The sequence below is a fragment of the Aquila chrysaetos genome, chromosome 6 (genome assembly GCF_900496995.4).
Source record: "Aquila chrysaetos chrysaetos chromosome 6, bAquChr1.4, whole genome shotgun sequence".
Classification (NCBI taxonomy): domain Eukaryota; kingdom Metazoa; phylum Chordata; class Aves; order Accipitriformes; family Accipitridae; genus Aquila; species Aquila chrysaetos.
The window spans coordinates 1-19,132 of record NC_044009.1 but is presented as its reverse complement, the minus strand read 5'-3'; the positions used below and the strand labels follow the sequence as shown (position 1 = coordinate 19,132).

General features: G+C 53.0%; 2 protein-coding genes across 17 annotated transcripts; one reads left to right on the top strand and one right to left on the bottom strand.

The window, feature by feature from the left end:
• Positions 1 to 542: 542 nt before the first annotated feature.
• On the bottom strand, positions 543 to 1,321 carry MRPS16 (mitochondrial ribosomal protein S16). Of its 4 annotated transcripts, none has more exons than XM_030018466.2 (4): positions 1,216 to 1,321; positions 876 to 1,136; positions 650 to 785; positions 543 to 617 (listed from the first exon to the last, which is right to left on the bottom strand). In XM_030018466.2, the coding sequence occupies exons 1-3, from the start codon at positions 1,226 to 1,228 to the stop codon at positions 664 to 666; spliced, it is 396 nt and encodes a 131-aa protein (XP_029874326.1). In that variant the 5' UTR covers positions 1,229 to 1,321; the 3' UTR covers positions 543 to 617; positions 650 to 663. The 4 variants fall into 4 exon arrangements, with proteins under 4 accessions (XP_029874326.1, XP_029874327.1, XP_029874329.1 ...); XM_030018467.2 differs by having other exon boundaries at positions 543 to 624; positions 657 to 785; XM_030018469.2 differs by having other exon boundaries at positions 543 to 614; positions 657 to 785.
• LOC115343022 lies at positions 1,227 to 15,163 on the top strand. Of its 13 annotated transcripts, XM_041124559.1 has the most exons (7): positions 1,227 to 1,416; positions 4,834 to 4,892; positions 7,422 to 7,520; positions 10,263 to 10,379; positions 13,040 to 13,342; positions 13,484 to 13,599; positions 15,123 to 15,163. In XM_041124559.1, exons 1-5 carry the CDS (start codon positions 1,227 to 1,229, stop codon positions 13,049 to 13,051), a joined length of 477 nt encoding a protein of 158 aa, XP_040980493.1. In that variant the 3' UTR covers positions 13,052 to 13,342; positions 13,484 to 13,599; positions 15,123 to 15,163. The 13 variants fall into 13 exon arrangements, 11 of the variants coding, with proteins under 11 accessions (XP_040980493.1, XP_029874312.1, XP_029874321.1 ...); XM_030018452.2 differs by lacking the exons at positions 13,040 to 13,342; positions 13,484 to 13,599; positions 15,123 to 15,163 and adding an exon at positions 10,476 to 10,520; XM_030018461.2 differs by lacking the exons at positions 10,263 to 10,379; positions 13,040 to 13,342; positions 13,484 to 13,599; positions 15,123 to 15,163 and adding an exon at positions 9,328 to 9,708.
• The last annotated feature ends 3,969 nt before the right edge of the window (positions 15,164 to 19,132 follow it).

Sequence of the window (19,132 nt, the reverse complement as noted above, 5' to 3'; positions counted from 1 at the left end):
AGGAAACCCCCAAAAGCGAGAGGCGTATCTAAGGTAGGAGAGAGAATTCAGTGGGTTTCTTGCTTCTCAGGATAGGGTCAAATACGTGATGAAGGCTCTCGCCTCACTTCATGCAAACCCCACTCCCTCTTTACCCGAGACTGAAATCATTCCCTTCTGCTTGTAAATGAACAAGTAGGCCCAGACCCTCTCTGGACAAACTAAACAGAAATGCAGCTGCAGTCCCATTTGCATTTGTCTGCACCAGGCCTCTCCTGGACCACGGGCCGGCCCTGTTACAGCAAATTGGTGCCAGGAGTCAAAACACTTCATGAGCGCAGCAGGCAAATGGAAGCTGGCAGTACTCAAGCCATTGCTGCGGAAAGCAATACGCCAGAGGTAATCACGTGCCTTTAGGAAAAGCCACATATGCCTCCTGGAATGGTTCGGCACCTACATCGTCATAGGAGAACTGCTTTTGTATTTGCTGCACCAAATCTGGCAGCAACGGGTAGTAACCTTTTCAGAGCCGAGTCTGGAGAGAGCAGCACATGCACAGTGTGGAGCGTGCAAATGACACTTTAATGCGGACAGGTGCGCTGACCGGGCAGGGCGCATCCTCGGGCCGGGCCGGGCCGGGCCGGGCCGGCGCCGTCCTGGGCCGCCCCTCGGCCGGGGCCTCTGTCAGGGCGCGTCGCTGGGCCCGGGTGAGCCGTCCGCGGCGGCCTCCTGCGCTCGCCGCCGCCGCCGCAGCCTCTCGGCGCCGGTCACCGTCATGGGGTGGAGCGGCAGGAACCCCGCCAGACCTGCAAGGAGACGCCGCCGGTGAGCCGCGGCGAGCCGTCCGGGGACCCCCGCCCCGGCGCCCCGCTCCCGGACGCCCGCCCCGGGCCTACCCAGGAGCTTCTCCGCGGGCCGGGAGAGCTGCGCGCCGCAGCCCAGCCAGTGGCGCAGCCGCTCCAGGTTGAGCCCCGCCACCCTCTCGCCGTGGGCGTTGGGCAGCGGGTCGAGGCAGCCCAGCTGCTCCAGGTACTTCCCGTCGCGGGCGCGCCGGCTGTGCGCTGCCACGATGCGGAAGAAGGGCCGGTTGGCGCAGCCTCCGAGAGCGAAGCGGATCACGACGTGCCCGCCGCGGTAGCTCTTCAGGAGGCGGCTGCCTGCGGAGAGAGCGCGAGGCGGTGAGGGACCAGGACCGGCGGGCCGCGCCCGCGCGCACTCACTCACTCACTCACTCACCGAGCTGCACCATGACGGCGGCCGGGACCTCTCTGCGGCGCAGCGCGATGACGCAAAAGACGCCGGAAGCGCGGCGGCCGGCGCAACGCCGGGCGGAAGAACGGCCGGCCGGCCCGGCCCGGCGCGGTCCCGGCCCCGGCCTCTCTCCTCCCGCTGCTCCCGGGAGCGCCGCGAAGCCTGCTTTCTTCTCGCCGACAGCGGGTGAGGGTCGGGGCCGCCCGGCGCGGAGGGCCAGGGGCGCCGGGGAGGCCGCGGATGTCGGGAGGTCTGCCGCCGGCTGCGGTGCGTCCGGAGGGGAGCGGGCAGCGAGGGCTGCCTCGGAGGGGTCTTCGGGCGTCCCTGGGCCGAGCCCGGGCGCGCTGGCGGGAGGGCGGAGGCTGTGGGGTGCGTGCACCGGGGAGCGGGGAGGGGTGGTCTGGGCGGGGGGGGAAGGCGAAAGGAAAGGGGGGGGGCGCCGGGGAGCGCGGGCTGGGGGCGCTCCGGAGGCGCGGGCCGTTCGGAGCGGGAGGGGAGGGAGCGATGCGGAGGGATGTGCGGCTCCGTCGCTTAGCTGTCTCCAAATCCTTGTGAGAGAGAGAGCCTGCTGGAATTGTGGCTTCCCTGCGGAGACGGGATCTTTGGGACGTCTTTCTTCATCTCTTTCTGTCCGGATTCTTTAATTCCTTCCACTCTGCCCTGTAGTCCATCGCAACTTTTTTCCTTTCTCCATCGCTATCTGTCTGGTTCCCTGTCCCTGTTTTTTTAATTTTTCCTATTCTTTTCCATGCTGCTGTGATGTTTGGGGTTGAGGTTTTTTTTTTTTTTTTTTGCTTCCCTGTACCTCTTCTTTTCTGTCTATTCTCTTGTCCTGCTCCCTCTTCCTCTCCCCCTTTCTCTCCCTTGTTTGACTGCCCCCTTTTCTTTTTCTCTCTGCGTTCTTGTCCTGCTCCCTTTCCCTATTCCCCCCCCCCCCCCCCCCACCTTGTCTTTGTCCTGCGGCCAGTTGCTGTTTTTTCCTTTTCGGTCTCCTTGTCCTGATCTGCATCCGCCTCTTTCCCCGCCTCCCAATTTCTCTGGCCCGTTCCCTGGCGTTCTTTTCCTCTCTGCGCCTGTACGTGCCGCTCTGTGTCCCTGCCTTCCTAGCTCTCTTTTTCCTACTTTCTCTTTCTCTCTCTATCCCTTTGTCTTGCTCGCTGTTGCTGTTTATTTTTTGTCATTCTGGATCTCACTGTCCCTGTCCTCCTTCCTGTTCATCTCTTGCTCTCTCTGACCCTTTGTGCTGCTTCCTGCCCCTTTTTTATTCACCCTCCCTCTCTCTGCAGGACTCCTGATACTTCTCTTTCTAAATTCCCCAACCCCCTGTGCTTCTCGCGGTCTCTGGCTCTCTCTCTGGGGCGCGCGCTCTCGTTGTCATTGTTCTTGTCTGTCGCTCTGTCTTGCTTCCTGTCCCGTCGTTTCTCGCTGTATCCCTTTGTCCCGCTCCCTGCTTGTATTCTATTCCTCCCTGTCCTGAGGACCGTCCCAGTTTTTTATTTGCGTCCTGCCGCTGTCCTGATTTGTCCTTCTCTGCCACGTTCCCTGTCCCTCTTTCTGTCTCTTTTCCTCTGTCCCTGCTGCTTATTTCTCCATCTCTGTCCAGACCCCTGTCCCTTCCCCCCCGCCCCGCCCTGCAGTCTCTCTGCCTTGCTCTCTTTTGCTCCCTTTTCTGTCTGTCTCTCTCTGCCCCGTTCCCTCTCCCGTCGTTTCTAACTGTGTCCCCCTGTCCAGCTAGCTGTCTCTTCTTTCTTTTTTTCTGTTCCTCAGTACTTTTTTCTTTTCCCGTATCTCTCTCCCACTGCCCATCGCAGTTTTTTTTTTCCCCTCCGATGCTGGCCTGCTCTTTGTCCCTTTTGTCTCTCTCTGTCCTTCCGTCGTGCTCCCTGTGTCTGTTTAATCCCTTCATCTCTGTCCTGCAGCCCGTCGCGATTTTTTTTTTTTCTCTTCCGTCCCTTTGTCCTGCTCCCCGTCCTTGTCTCTCTTTCCCTTGGTTCTGCCTCCCGTCTTTTTTTCCTTTCTTTCTCCATCTCTCTGTCCTGCTCCCTATCCCTCGCGCGCGCTCTCTGTTTCTGCGTCCTTCTCCTTGCCTTTCCCCACGTTCTCTGTCTTGTTCCCTCTTTGGTTTTCTTGTTTGCCGGGTGGCTGGGCCCGGCTACCCGCGGGGGTGCTTCGGCTCGGGGGTTTGGGGTGGGGGCCTGGCCGTGCCGGCGATGGCGGGGAAATAAAGCCTGAAAGGGCAATCGCGAAGCGAGGCCCTGCCTGTGCTGGGGCTGCCCCGCAGAGGCGTGGGGCCGGGCCCTCCGCAGGTCGCGGGCACTCCCCAAAACTGCGCGTGGGGCCCCGGGGGTGCGGGGCTGCGGGGTGGCTACGCTCGGCGTCGCCCGTGGGCGCTGCAGGGTCAGAAATGGAGAACAAGTTTTCTGTTCCCGGGGCTTGACGACAGGCTCGCGCGGCTGATTTTGGGGCTCGGAAACAGACCGAGCTGCGCGGCTTTGGGCCCAGAAACAGAGGTCCGGCCCTGCGTTTTTGGGCCTTGAGAACAGGCTCGGCAGCCGGGGTTTTTGGCTCCCAAAGGGGCCCCGAGTCCGCTGGCGTGGGGGCCAAAAGCGGAAGCCGGCGTGGCTGGTTTGGCAGGCGGGTGGGAGGGTGTTGGGGGCTGCGGGGGGAAGCAGGGGGTGGGCAGGGTGCGTGGACCCTCCCCGGAGATGGGGGTCTGGTGGTGTCGGACGCCGAAGTTCGGGAGGCCGGCGCGCAGCAGGCCGCACTCAACTTCTGCGATGGTCTGTGGGGGGGAAAGGCGCTTTTCAGACCCCACGTGCCCTCTTTGAGTCCAGCTCTTCTTTCTGCGCTGCTCAGAATAGTTGTTCAGTAATTAATCGCCCGAACTAACGACTATTTATACGGCGTGTAACTCTGATGTTTAATCCCAATGCTCCAGTTTTGACAGCAGTTGATATACAACCTTGTGGAAAGGCCAGACCGTTGCACGTAGCTGGAGCTTGTAAGGAGAAGCAGCTGAAATCAGCCGGAGCTTCAGCGCGGAGCTGGGGCTTCAGCGAGCCAGAACTGTAGCAAGCGGGAGCTGGAACGAGGTGGGGTGTCCGCTGTCTGGAGCGTGCATTAGCCAGAGGCGAAAGTACCTGCGGCTGTAACGAGCAGGAGCCGCGATTAGCTGGAGCGTCCGTCGGCCGGACCGCGCTCCCAGCACGGCCGAAGGGCGGCCGGGCGCAGGCAGGGCTGTCGGCAGCAAGCAGCTCCGAGCAGCAGGGAGGCGAGCCGTCCTTCTGCCGGCGGGGAGCCCGGCCTCTTCCCTCGGGGATGCAATCCACGCCACGCTCCTCTCTCTGCGTGGAGGGTCTCGCCCGGTCCGTTCCCGCGGGCAGAAGCGAGGTGGGGGTCCCCCGGCTCTCCTGGGGCAGCCCCTGCTGTGAGGGGGCGCGGGCGAGGTGTCGTCGTCCCCTCGGTACCGGGCAAAGGGGAGAGAAACGGGCCGGTGGGAGCTCCTGGGGTGCGGAGCGCCCTTCCGGCAGAATCCTCCCCTGTCTTTTCACCGTTGGCTGGGTGCGACAAGCAGGTTCATTTCTTTGTCTCCTCTTTTCCCAGCGTCACCTTCCGCGTCACACGAAGAAAATCCCGCGTGGGTAATTCCGCTTGCTGCTCAGGTAATCGCACGTATCGGGCTGGGGGAGCGGAGAGAAACACTTGCGAGTTCGAGGGCACTACGGATGCTCCACGTTAAACCCACAGAAAAGGCAAATTTGCTGCTAGTGCAGAAAAGCTGATGGAAAAATTGCTGTTAACAGATCGTGCCCTGTTCTTGCACTGGTCCCTTGATACGTTTTTGCTTCAGGTGAAAGAACGAAATTTCGTGTCTGGTAAATTCAGAGCTGCCTGTTAGCTTCTTTAGGGTCGAGTGTTTCTCTTCGCTCTGTTCATACGGATTTTATGGGCAAGTTGGAAACAGCCTTTTACTTTTTTATGTGTAACTGAATTTTTAGGAATATGTGGTGTCCCTGTAGTTCATTTTTGAGCACCTAGATGCCAGTAGAAATGTCATGAGTGAAACGTGGTGGAAACTGGTACTTAAACTTGATTTTTATTTGATTTTTTTTTTTTTTTTTTTTTCTTCTTCCCCAATAAGAGTGTCGATGGCATGTTGTCCCGTGGCACAATCCCCATTCCGTTCAGCGGAGTCTTCAGTCTAGGACTTTTAAGTAAAAAAGTTTGTCCTTCCAAAAAAGGACTAGTCAGTCGTTCATAGGACCGAGGCATAGACTTGGAGAGTCGCTTAAGTACGTGACCGGAATTAAAGCCAACTTTCAGTTGATGTTGCTGCTGTTGGTCTTTGCTTTCATTGATTTCTCCAGCACTCCGTCATGGTTGGGAGCTCTGAATCGTAATGTTTTTCAGTCTCTAACACGTTTCCACCTCCCCGCCACCCCCCCCAAAAAAAGGAGAGGCAGTGTCTAAAAGTTAATTAGTTTCCTCACAAATGCGTCAGTAAATCGAATTTGAGTTATGATGATTAAAACCATAAAAATGACACCGGTCTGGTGAGACAATAGCAGATCTGGACTACTTCTGAACAGGCATTCATCACACGCAAAAGTTGTCAGGGTGCGGATCACCTGCGCTTCATGCTCTGACGAGACAAAATGCTGAGGCAGGGATGAGCTCTGAAAGAGGGGGGAAAAAAAAAAAAAAAAAAAAAGCTACAGGGTCACGGTTTTGTTTTGTTGTTGTTTGTTTTTAAAAGAGTGCAATATTGACTGGTGCCAGCCTGCAGAGCTCTTCTGCTGCCTGACCTCTCCTCCTCTTTCATGGCTGTAATTGTCGTTTGGATAATTGTAGAAGAGCAATTAAGTTACTTGCCTCTGTGAATGTGCTGGTAATACCAGGAAGGCAAATGCTTGAACCAGTAGTGAATAACTTGGCTACAAGTAGAATTTCTGAAGGAAGAACAGCAGCAGCAACAGGAAGCAAATAGCGAGTGACCAAAAATTTGCGTGCGTCAAACGCATCAAAGCTTTATTGCCAAATGTTGTTTGGCAATATGTTCCAAATGGCTTTTTTTGGTAAACGTAAATTTTTAGGAAGTTCAGGGTTGTGTGTGGCAAAAGGTGTCCCTCTGCGTACGCGTCCTGCTACGGTAAATAGCAGTGGGTCAGTGGCAAGTCCAGCGGCAGGGCTGTTGTTCCCTACTCTCGACGTTGCCAGAGCAGTGTTGCGGTATTGAGACCTTAACGGACGGGCTGAGGAATGGAAGGAGAATGCCCGTTTTCTGTAAGGGCTCAGAATGCCAACCCTTTTCTCTGTCTGCCGCTCCCCTGAGCGTGAGATGAAGCTGTTTGATTTTTCTCCCTTGTTCCTGGTCTAAATAATTCTGGAGCTGTTGCTGCTGTGGGTTTGCAATTTGTGTTACTGCATTTTTGTAGCGTTCTAGCGATGGGTCGTTTCTACTGGGGCGAAGCATCGAGATGCGGTTTTCGGTGTAAAGCGTCAGAAACTACATTCACCGAAACCGGTAAGTCGCGGCGGAGGTGAAACCGATCTGGCGCGTGCGGCTGTGCTCGCAGGGATGCTCGGTGGCTCCTCATCAAAACGGCAAGGGGTGGGTGTGTGTGTGGACATCTGTAGGGTTGCGCTCTGGGTCCGAGAGCGTTAACGTATTTTTGCTGTGGGAAGATGGAATGGAGCGTGTGCCTGTCAAATGTCAGGGCAGTCAAAAGCTAGCAGGGACCCTGAGCGGGTTTGGTGGCGCAACTGCGGTTTTAAAAGATCTTGACCGTTTGGAGCAACGGCCTGGAAAAAATCATTCCTTTTTTGCAACGAGGCAGTTCGCAAGGACAGATGTGTTGCTGTGCTCTTTAGCAAAAATACTCAACTTGTGATGTATAGGGTGAGGAAGTCTTGGCTATACTAAGGCTTGAGAAAATGTACGTAGGTCTCTCTGTCTGTCACCTGCGTGTATCTAGGAAAGTGAGTTCTAGTGAAACTAAAGGTACCGATGAGTCAAAAAAAAAAAAAAAAAAAAAAAAAAAAAAAAAAACCAAGAAAAAGGCACGGTTGTCTGAAAAATGCAAAAATAGTTTTTGCTCTGCTCTGTCGTACTGTCTTCACAAACCTTCACAAAAAAAGGCAGCTTTGTATTCCTACCCAGCTTTATGCTAACGGGTTTTTTCTTCTCTCAGCTGGACGTCAGCTGGCACCGTTTCGCCGTGCTTGCCCTTTCTTCTGCCATGACGATACGAGACAGATGGAAAGAATCCATAGTGGTCTGCAAGTACAAGGTACGTCTGTGATGTGTGTCTGCGTTTTTCCAAAGGTACTTGCAGTATGGACTTTAACATTAAGAGCGTGCCAACTCTCCTTTTACATTTTTTTACGTGAAATATTGTAACGCAAATACTAAAAATAAGTTCTGTTCTGGAGCAAGTTACACCTATGCAAAGTTTACTTCCCTCCGTTTATTTTCTCTTCCTGAAAGCATAATCTTCTGTTTCTGTGCACTTGCTAGTAAATGATGTAGTGAAAATAATTTTGTACTAAAAGAGGGAAGAAACTGTTCGTAAGAGTTCAGCTGTTCAGAAGAAACAGACTTTGTTTTCATGATAAAAGCTTTATGCTTTTGCAGTCCATGAGTTTTTTAAAATAGCTGATAGGAGTACTCGACAACCTTACTGAGATAACTAGCATCTGTGCTAAAAGCAATCGAGGTCAAAGAAGAGACGTGGACAAAACAGGACAAATTGGCGTCGCATCTGTGTGTTTTCCAGGCTTTCCCAGGAAGCGCTGGCAGCCCTGTAACTAGTGACAGTGAGTCCTGATTGGTTTTGATGAGTTACTGCTTCAGTAATGTATTTTTTCCTTTAACCTACAGTGTGTCATTTTGACTTCAGTTGGAAAGAGATTTTCCAAAATGGAAGTCTTTGTCACTCAAAGAAATTTTCTTTTATGAACTTCCCATCAGAGTGGATCTTCAGAGGTGATCGACTTGACAGTAGAAGTCATCAGTAACAAGACTTTTCACTCTCTTTAAAAAGGGGGGGGGGGGGAAAAAAAAAAAGTCAATTTCCTTCCAAAGACCCAAGCACCGCCCATCTTCCTAAAGTTGATGGCATCGCTGGTCTTTGGTTTCTCAGTTGTAACAGTCGAGACAACATGAAAATGTGTTGCTCTGCGTGCTTCAGTACAGCCAAAAGCATTAGGAAATCTGCCAGTCCTTTTTGTTAGTCTGAGGTATTGCAGAACTGGGGATTTTACAAATTGACCTGCATTGTTTAAAGTGTAACTGCCAAATAGCTGTAGTATATCATTTATGAGGTGTATGTAAGCGGTTAGGTATTTTTCTAAATGTTTAAAAAGAGAGGCAACTGAATGTTACGGGTTTTCTTTCCTGACGTTTTGACGGAGTGCTCTGAAGTACTTTCTTTCTGTCTGGCTTTCAATGGTGTGTTTCCCTGGCAGTTCAGTAGCACCTCTCTTGGGCAGCGCAGCTGGCCAGGTGTTCCTCCTCATTACGTAACACACACAAAACCCCCTAGTCACGTTATAGCTGTGTACTTTGGAGATAGATAATTTAACGGTAGGAATTCAGAGCTGTGCAAGTTAAGGTAATGCAAAAGGAAAACCAAATGCTTTTACAGTATAAGTATTTTTATTGGATGTATATAAACGTGGGCACACCCTTTGAGTGTAAAGTGAATTATTGAAATTTATTCTTTATTTTTCATTTTGCTCTTTGAAGTTTTCCACTTCACTTTCAGCTTTATTCACCAAACAAGCAAGATGCAAAGCAGCAGCAGCAGCAGCAGCAGCGCAAGGGCTGTAGCTGTTGCGGTGGATCCGTAAGCGTAGATTCTGATTGTGTACGACCTCGTCCCGCAGCCTCCCGGGGTTCTCTCCCTGCGGCAGTGCTGTAAGGAAGGGAGGAGACGTTTTCCAACCCCGGCAAGAGTGTTTACTTGTGTGCTAAGCAGGTGTTCAAAATGGTATCAATTAGCCTAAATGCTGATTTTAAGTGTTCAAATCGCTCTTAACTTTTAAAGGAGGGTGGTGTATTTCGAGCTGACCTGTTTACCCGGAATCCTCCTTTAGCTCAGCGACTCTCCTTGTGCACCCCCAGCCGCCGCTGGCAGGGCGGTATGAGAAGCTGGAAGGTCCTTGACTTAGTATAAACCCTGCTTAGCAACCACTAAAGCGTCGGTGTGTTGTCAACGTTATTCTCGTCCTAAATCCAAAATGGCCCTGTACCAGCTACTCGGAAGAAAATTAACTTTATTCCAGCCAAAACCAGGACAACCCCAACCCCCCTGATTCTGGGTCTGCAACAGGGGAAAAAAAACCCAAACGAATTTGGGACTCCTGGGAAAGCCAAATCCGCCTGGATCTGTGCAGCTGGAAAGGAAAAATCCCACCCCGTTTTCACGCGCAAAACCACAACCAAAAGATCACCCCTTTTTATGTTGTGGAAAAGCACTGAAACACACCCCAAACTGAGTATTTTGAAAAAGCAAAAAACTCGCCAGTTTGGGGAAGATTGGGGGCGAAGCACAGGCAGTTTGAGGGGCATTGCTGGGGGTCCTCCCAGCGTGGATGATCTGGTGTGGATTCTCTGTTGCGCGTTATCCCAGGTGAGTTACCTGCTGTGGATCATCCCGGGTGGACTCCCTGGGGTAGGTCATCCCCGCCCGTGTCCCCCCATCCACCTTTGTACCCTCACCTACCCTCCCCCCGTGTGTGTTTCTCCCCCATGTGCCCCCCGTTGCTCCGGCCCGCCCCCTTCACCCACGCGAGTTTTTAACCCGTGCGAGTTGTTTCCCCCCCGCGTGCCCTGCTCTCCTATCTCCTGCCCTCGCCCCCCCCCCCCCCTTTCCCTCCTCCATATGCCACACCACCCCCCCCCATCATCTGTCAGGCTCCAGACCCCTGGCATGCTGCCTGCACCCCATTCTCTGTCATTTTTTTTCTTCTTTTCCTTACAAGTTGTTGCTGTTGTTTCTTTTTAATGATTAAACTCTTTTCGTTTCCAGCCACGAGTTTTCTCACTTTCGCCCTTCCGATTGTCTCCCCGTCCCACTGGCGGCGGGGGAGCGAGTGAGCGGTCGCGTGGGGCTTCGTTGCCGGCTGGCGTTAGACCACGACACGAGGTGAGTCGCAAGCCCTGCCTGGCTAATGCTGGAGGCTCTCTGCGTTCCTCCTGCCGTCTTGACGGGCCGTCCTTGTTCTTCATTGCCGCTTTATAGCGAGCGCCTCTTGCTCCGTAAGCAGCAGTACTCGGGCCGTGCAGGGTGCTGCACGTTGCAGACAGCAAAGGGCAATCGTGACGCTTGCTGGGGGGAGCGGCAAGGGGTGCGGAGCCACGCTCCTGTAGGGAGCAAAGATGGAACCTCGAGGGCTCTGCGGTCATCTGCCGAGAACATCTACTATCCCGACGCGCCGCTTTGCTTTCCCTGCTTCACGTCTAATTACTTTGCACGCCGGAGGGCGGGGCGGTAAGTAACACGGTGCAGCGTCTCTTCGATAAGAGACAAGCCCCGCACAAGAAGCCTTGCGTGCGTGCAGGATTAGGAGAGCAGAGTTGTGATAGCACAGAGGTGAGGAAAGGTGCGCCCCACCCCAACAGAGCCCCAGGATCGCCAGGGTATCGCTCGCTTGCAGGTGGGCCGCTCGCATCTGGTCCGCTGGGATGCGCCGTTTCCTGCTGAACAGAGCTGCCCCCCGGCACGAAGCAGCTTTGGGTCTCTTGTGGCCTGCCTTCAGGCTGTCACCTGCACCAGGCGTTATTATTTTTTTTTTTTTTTAATCTCTCGCCAGCATCTGTTGACTGGCTGCTGTCACTCCCAGAACCGTGATGCTGCATGCAGACGGATACAGCAGTCCCTGGGGCTTGGTCCAGGGGAACCCCCCGTCCCCCCTGCCCTTGCAGGTTCCCTGTGCTGCTTCTCCTGTCTAGATAATGGGGTGGGGGGGCAGGGACAGAAGCGACCGCCCGAATTGTCTGTTCTTTGTGCTTGACTGCTGTAGCCGCTCCGGCCACTCGGGTGCTTTTTGGAAGGGAGGCAATGAAGGTGACTGCCCGGGCTGTGAGTGGGGAAAGGGCAGGGCAATGTAAGCCCCGTGCCCCCAGTAAGTAGTTACCGCCTGTGGCTGGTCTGTACTGGGTTGAGCTGTCAGTCATCTCTCCTGCAGCTGATGCTCGGAAGAGGATCGTTGCGGGGATGCGGATGGTGCTGCGCGGCGAGCGAAGGCGGGAAGTGCGTTCTGGAGGCGCGCATGCGCGGTGGCGCGCGTGGCTGGGCCCCCGCTGTTGCCTAGCAGCCGAAACGCTGTACGGCAGCTGGGGAGGCGCGCATGCGCGGTGCGCCTTTTACGGCGCTCGCCGCTGTTGCCTAGCAACCGCAGCGCGACACGGCGTCTCGGCAACCGCGCATGCGCGGCGGCGCGCTTTACGGCGCTCCTGCTGTTGCCTAGCAACGGAAGCGCTGTACGGCAGCTGGGGAGGCGCGCATGCGCGATGCGCCTTTTACGGCGCTCGCCGCTGTTGCCTAGCAACCGCAGCGCGACACGGCGTCTCGGCAAGCGCGCATGCGCGGCGGCGCGCTTTACGGCGCTCCTGCTGTTGCCTGGCAACCAAAACGCGGCACTGGCGTTCGGGAGCCGCGCATGCGCGGTGGCGCGTTTGGGCCGCCCTCCTGCTGTTGCCTGGCAACCATGACGCCGTGCAGCTGCTCGGGAGCCGCGCATGCGCGGTGGCGGCGCGTTTCGCCAGCGCTCTCTTCCGCCGCCTATTGACCAAAGTTCGGTACTGCAGCTGGGAGCCGCGCATGCGCGCTGGCGCGCCGCGCCAAGCCCTGGCAGTTGCCACCCTGCGACCAACGTTCGGTACTGCAGCTCGGAGGCTGCGAGTGCGCGGGGCTGCCCCTGTCCTGCACGTGCCGTCCGACGGTAACGGCAATGCGGCACCGGCGGGAGGTGCCGCCGCGCTCGTTGCTTCCTCCCGGTAAGGAAACGCCGCTGCCGCCCCAGGCGCGCGGTGTCGGCGGGCGCTGGGCGCGCAAAGCGCGGAACCGCAGCGCCGGGGCCGCCCCTGGGCACGCGCGTCCCGCCGTCCGCTCGCTGCTGCTGCCGCCTCGTGGCCGAACCGCGGAACTGCAGCGCCGGCACGGCACAGGTGCGCAGCAGCAGCGCCGCCGCCGCCTCCGCTGCTGCCGCCTTGTGGCCAAAGCGCGGTACTGCAGGCCGGCGGTCGCGCGCCGGCTCCCGCCCCTCCGGCGCATGCGCGGTCCCCGGGGGCAGCGTGGCGGCGCGCAGGGCGCGGGTCTCGGCGGCAGCGGGCGAGCGCCGGGACCGCGGGTGAGGCGAGCGATCCCCTCCGGCGGGGGCGAGGGCGAGGGCGAGGGGTGCCTCCTGCCCGCTGGCCGCCCGGGGCTGCCGGGCCGGGAAGCTGCGAAGCGGCCGCCGCGGCAGGCTCCCGGTCCGCCGGAGGCGAGCCGGGCCGGGGAGTTCCCCGAGAGCCGCCGGTAGAAGGGAAGAGGGGACGGAGGCGCGCACCCCCCAGGCGCGGCCAGCGGGCGCCTCCCCGAGTCGCCAGAGCTCCCCCGGCGCCTCCCCCGGCCCCGCTCGGCCCGTGCGGCTGCCCCCAGCTCCAGCCCCTCCCCTGGAGCCTGTGCTGTGGCCGCAGGCAGCCCCCGAGCCCTGTCGTGAGGGCAGCGAGCTGGCCCTCAGTGCATCTCCAGAAGCCTCTGCAGAAGGAGGGGCTCTGGCCAGGGGCGATCTGCGGTAATGAGTCGATGCTTCTCTTTCGCAGAGGCTGCGCTGAGGGCATGGTTGTCTCTTCCTCCCTTGGGGATGCCGTTGACTGCAGCAGCCTCAGGCTTGCGTGGGCTGTCTCTGCCTGGCCTCCCTCTCCTCGCAGCGCGGGAGCACAAAGGGACAGGCGGGGCACTTACCGGCTGTGGGCAGGAGCTGCTGCGGCTGAAGCTGGAGAGGCCAGAGAAAGGTAGAGAAGAAGAAATGGAAGGCCGGCCGGCCGGCAGCTGCCTCCCGCTGCAGGCAAGAGAGAGCCTGCCTCTCCGGGTGTGGAAGGATCCCTCCTCGTAGTCCGCAGCAGGTCAGACTGCCGAGGTGCACTGCAGGGTCCGTACGCAGCACCGACGGTGCCGTACGGCCACGTAGCGTGCGAGCGAGCAAGCGAGGCTCTGTGCCTAGGAAGCCTTGCCTTGCAAGACCTGTGAGACACGTGTTCTCCTAGGGGGAGGAGGACAGCCGTGCAGCTGGAGTTACAGCAGAGGAGGGGAGCGGGAGAGGAGCAGAAAGAAGCGTCTGAACTGGCCAATTCTCCTGGCAGCGCCAAGAACAAGAGCTGTGGTGAGCCTCGGGGCCCTGTCTCTCTCCCCTCTTCTGTGTTCCGGTCCCTCCCTGGCCCTGCCCGGCCCCCTCTCTTTCCCACACCGCTGCCTTTTTTTTTTTTTTTTTTTTTTTTCTCCTTTCCTCCCTTGTACCTCTGATACTGAAAAGCCGGTCGAAGAAACTCTCTAAGGCTCGTTTTGGAGTTTTAGAAAGCAGGCATTCTTCATTGCAGCGCTGGATGCACGGGGGATAGTTCCACCTAGCGTGCGTGCCACAGGTTTAGCACACACAGGTTCTATAGAATAACTAATTGCATATTAATCAGATTAGTATACATATACATAAAAATGATGGCAACCGATTATCACAGTACTGCCTACATCCAATCATGCGCAATGAAGGATCCGTTTGAGACGAAGGGCTGCTTTTGCGACCACCGGCCCATTTGAAGTTCTTGCTGGCTGTCCTTGAAGTCTTTATTCTTGTCCTTGTTCTTTGATCTTGAAGCTTAACACGGTTTCAATCGCACGTGGTCAGTTTCAGCATTGTTCTCATCTAGTGCACAGGAACATCTAGTCCTAAGAGCAAAGAACTGCAAAACTTACAAGTACCTACCTCTGCTAGTTAACTGCTTGGCTATACTTTTGTCTACTGTTTCAATCATTGTGTTAGTGTAAGATTTCTAATAATTATTTACCAAATCTCACTTTTACAGTCACCTAGCAGCAAACCAGTTTCCACGGCTGGTACAAAACATTAAAACCATCCAAATATTTAGACGTGCCATACAGAATGTATGGACATATGCTATCAGAGGTGTCCCAGGGGCAGGGGGAGCGTCGGGGGGGGGGGGGCCCGAGCCCGAGCCCCAGAGCGGGCTCGCTGGCAGGACTCGTTAGGCGTGCGACTGGCTGAACGAACACTGGCCGTCCGTCCCCGTTGCCCTCCGGGCTGCGTTTGCGCTCCCTTTGCACGGGGCGAGGGGCCGTGAGGGAGCCCAGGGGAGGAGGACGTGAGGCGCTGGGGGGGTCGGGCCATGCCCCCCCTGTTCCTGCTGGGCTCCAGCTGTTGCAAATATTCTGGTAAAGAAATCAAAATTTAATCACGTAGAAGAGTTAGGTTTGATTAAGAAGTAAAATTGTGAAGCATAACGTATAGGATTGTTAAGTGTGAAATATATTAACCTGATTCGTGTCAATATAAAACAACGATAGGGCCGCATGGTGAAATGTGACCCTCTCTGCATATGTAATCTTTAACCGTTTTGCTTGATCTTGTATAACCGTAGGCCTAAGGGAAGTAGGAGAGTATGTATATAGTTCTTGCTTCCCGCAAAAGCCATATAACAGTAGGGAATGACAAAAGTTGGAAACGAAATAAAATCAGACATCAAGTAGGAATCGAAAAATACTTCACACGGTCTCTCGGAAGTAGCGGAATCCTATAGTTGCAAAGGTTTAAAGAAAAAGGGGGGGGGATTGATAGAGAGAACAAACTGCTTATTGCTTAATGATTGTCTCTCTGGAACTTTACATACCCAGGACTGGTGTTTGTCAAGGATTAAGCCTGTCAGAGACTGGTACTTAGGAATGATGAGCAAGAAGGAACCAAGAGCGATCACAAGACTTAATTAAGTGTTCGATGAATTTACGATCTTGTTATGAAAACGCAAGTAGAGGCCTCGCTTGAATAGATAAGGCCGGAAAAGATAAGAACTCCTGCCTTTTGTTCCCATCCTTGTAGATAATTTAGCTTAAACTAACCGTACGGTGCTATACCACTAATGAGAACTTAGATAATAAGAACACTAACAAGCACTAAGGTATCAAAACATGGAAAGGACCATACTGCGCAGAATCACCTGAGGAGGGTCAAATAGCGGACAAGTGAGGAACACTATGGAAGACCACCAGAGGACTCCTGAAGACCACCAGAGGCCTTCAATGCGCCTGCGTAAAGGACATTTACATATGTTAATAGTTTCCCGGGAAAACTAATGAATATGTATAACATTTCTCAGGAATCTAGTGAATATGTATGTAGAACCTGTACTTAACCTGCACAATTAGACCTGACGGGGTGTGCCTTGGTAGAGCAGAGGCTCCCGGTGCACCCAGCGCTGTTTGCTTGCCTCTATTCATATAATAAATTGTAAACTTTAATTAGAATCCTGTTTTGGACGTGATCATTTTTCACAATTGGGGGCTCGTCCGGGATGGTCTTAGTTCCTGAATTCTGACTTAATCTAGGAGGGGCGCCCCACCATTTGGTGGCTCCTGATCGGGTCGGGTCGGGACTAACGCCATCCTGAACCTGAATAGGGGCAAGCAAAGAATTTGATTTTTTTGAGCTCCCTTGCCGGCTGCAGCAGTTTATTTTGCCCGTAATTCTGCGCGCGAAGATCCGAACGAAGACGACGGAGTCGTAAGTATTTAAGGGGTATACCGTTCGGCTGGGTGGGATTCGGTCACCTGTATGTGTGTAAGAGTGTGACTGAGACGAAACTTAGTTTCGAAGCGATTGTGGAGGTCTTCTAACCGCGGTTCCAATCTCCCGCGAGGGACTTGGCCGGTGAAGGACCGAAGTGACTCCTATAGGATTCGTGGGTGGGTGATAGGTCCTAAAACCCCTTGCAAGACACTCTTACCGGTGACCAAGGGCTGTAGGAATTGCCACAGTAAAATTCCTAAGATGGGTCAGACAAAATCGAAGACCAAGGACCAGAAGAAAGGGAGCAAATTACCAGATATACCATCAGAAAGTCCATTAGGAGTAATGATTAAAAATTGGAATGAAAGGGGCCCCAGAAAAGGGAAAAGTGAATTAAAATTGATTCAATATTGCATGATTGAATGGCCAAAGGAGCCTTTAAGACCACATGTCTTTTGGCCCATTTTTGGATCCTTTGAAGACTGGATTTGCCAGGCTTTATATATATATATATATATATATATATGTTAACTCAAAGGAACCTTTTAGTCAGGAGGAAAGTGATTATGCAGGATTATGGATCAGGACTTCATGTCCTTTTCCAGCCTCAATACTTACATTAAAAACAGATGAGAAGTTTAAGGGAGAAGAAGGAGATACAAACGAAAAAGAGAAAGAAAAAGATGATAAATGGGAGCCACTAGATAACCTGCCGCCTCCATACCTTAACAATCTACCTCCGGCGGTGGCTCCCCCTCAGGTGGCCGTAGTACCCCCCACCAGTACCACCGTTGTCCCTGCCTCCACCACCAATAGCACTGGAATTAGAACTACCTCCGGCTGCATGTACCAGAAGTAGGACTGCCGTATCTGAGGGAGCTACTTTATATCCCTTACGAGAGGTACCCCTCGGAGGCAATCAAGGAGGCATCGGGTTTGTGGCAGTCCCATTAAATACCGCAGATGTAAGAAATTTTAAGAAAGAAATGGGGACCCTATTGGATGATCCCCTCGGAGTAGCTGAAAAACTAGACCAATTCCTAGGCCCCAATACTTATACCTGGGAAGAAATACAGTCCATTTTAGGGATCTGATTTACTGCTGAGGAGAAGGGAATGATTAGGCAAGCTGGGATGAGAATTTGGGAAAGACAGAATCAGGCGGGACCCCCGGGAGACCAAAAATGGCCAAATGTGGGTCCCCACCGCGATCATCAGCAAGCCCAAGGAAGACAGAATATGAGGGATTTAAGAACATTAATTATACAAGGAATAAGGGAAGCGGTTCCCCGAGGGCAAAACATTAATAAAGCTTTTAATGAACAACAAGGGAGAGGTGAATCTCCAACAGAATGGTTGGAAAGATTAAAGAAAAGTCTACAAATGTATTCTGGAATTGATCCGAATACAGTAGCTGGAACCGCACTCCTTAGAACACAATTTGTGGCTAAATCCTGGGGGGACATAAGAAGGAAATTAGAAAAACTGGAAGACTGGCAAGAAAGAGGATTAGAAGAGTTACTTAGGGAAGCACAGAAAGTATATGTTAGGAGAGATGAGGAAAAACAAAAAGCAAAAGCTAAGATCTTTGTAGCAGCAGTAAGAGAAGGTCAAAAAAATAAGACCCCGTCCGGGGAGAGAAGAGAAAAAGGAATAGAGAAAACACCCAGAGGACAGCCTTATCGAGAAAGATTTACAGTTCCAGTTTGTTACTACTGTAACAAAAAGGACATGTTCAGAGGAACTGTCGTAAGCGGGAACACGATGAAAAAATATTCAAAGAAGAATAGGGGTGTCAGGGGCTATATCTTCTGGGGACTTCAACATCAACGGAGCCCTTGATAAAATTATTAATTGGTCCCCATAAGGAGGAAGTTTTATTTTTGGTGGACACAGGGGCTGAAAAATCCACTATTCAAAACTTCCGAAAGGAATAGAAAAAGGGAAGGGTTATATGTCAGTAGTAGGAGCAAAAGGGGAACCTTTTAAAGTACCTGTTTTCAAAGATGTAGAAGTAGAAACAGAAAAGAAAATTTGCCTTAATGATTTACTTTTGCTCCCTGAAGCGGAATACAATTTATTAGGAAGGGATTTGGTTTTGAAATTAAACTTAGGCATTCAAAGTCAAGGGGATAAGTTGCAGATTAAATGATATACTCTAACACAAGAAGATGAAAAAGCCATTAACCCTTCAGTATGGTATAGGGAGGGGGAAATTGGAAAGATAGAAATGGACCCCCTAAATGTTCAAATAATAAATCCGCATCGTCCAATTAGAGTCAAACAATATCCTATACCAGTGGAGGGTCGAAAAGGGTTAAAACTTGTAGTTGACAGACTTCTGGAAAAAGGAACTTTAGAACCGTGTATGTCACCTCATAATACACCCATCCTCCCAGTAAAGAAACCGGATGGGTCATACAGGATGGTACAAGATTTGAGAGCTGTAAATGAGCGAACAATTACTAAATTCCCTGTTGTGGCAAATCCTTATACTTTACTGAGTCATATACCTCCCAAACATACTTGGTATGGTGTGATAGATTTAAAGGATGCTTTTTGGGCCTGCCCTCTGGATAAGGGGATCTAGAGATTATTTTGCTTTTGAGTGGGAAGACCCCACAACCGGACGAAAACAACAATTAAGATGGACTGTGCTACCACAGGGGTTTACAGAGTCACCCAATCTATTTGGACAAACTTTAGAAAAATTATTACAAGATTTCACATTACCCAAGGAGGTGAAATGATTGCAATATGTGGATGACTTATTAATAGCAGGAGAAACTGAAGAGGAGACCCGAGAAGCTACCATTAAATTGTTAAACTTCCTAGGGGAAAAAGGATTAAAGGTGTCCCGATCAAAATTACAGTTTGTAGAACAGCAAGTAAAATACTTAGGACATTGGCTGAGTAAAGGAAGGAAAAAAGTTAGATCCTGACAGGGTATCTGGGATACTATCCTTGAGACCTCCACAGACTAAAAAGGAAATTCGGCAAATATTGGGATTATTAGGATATTGTAGACCATGGATTGAAAGTTATAGCGAAAAGGTAAAATTCTTGTACGAAAAACTAACTAACAACCAACTTAAGTGGTCTACAGAAGATGACCAAAAATT

Coding starts and splice junctions, on each gene's coding strand:
- LOC115343022 (XM_030018451.2), top strand. CDS start 1,227: ATGACGGCGGCCGGGACCTCTCTGCGGCGCAGCGCGATGACGCAAAAG. Junction 1,417..4,833: donor TTTCTTCTCGCCGACAGCGG/GTGAGGGTCGGG, acceptor CTCTTTTCCCAG/CGTCACCTTCCGCGTCACAC. Junction 4,893..7,421: donor TAATTCCGCTTGCTGCTCAG/GTAATCGCACGT, acceptor TTCTTCTCTCAG/CTGGACGTCAGCTGGCACCG.
- MRPS16 (XM_030018465.2), bottom strand. Junction 786..875: donor GCCCGCGGAGAAGCTCCTGG/GTAGGCCCGGGG, acceptor GTCTCCTTGCAG/GTCTGGCGGGGTTCCTGCCG.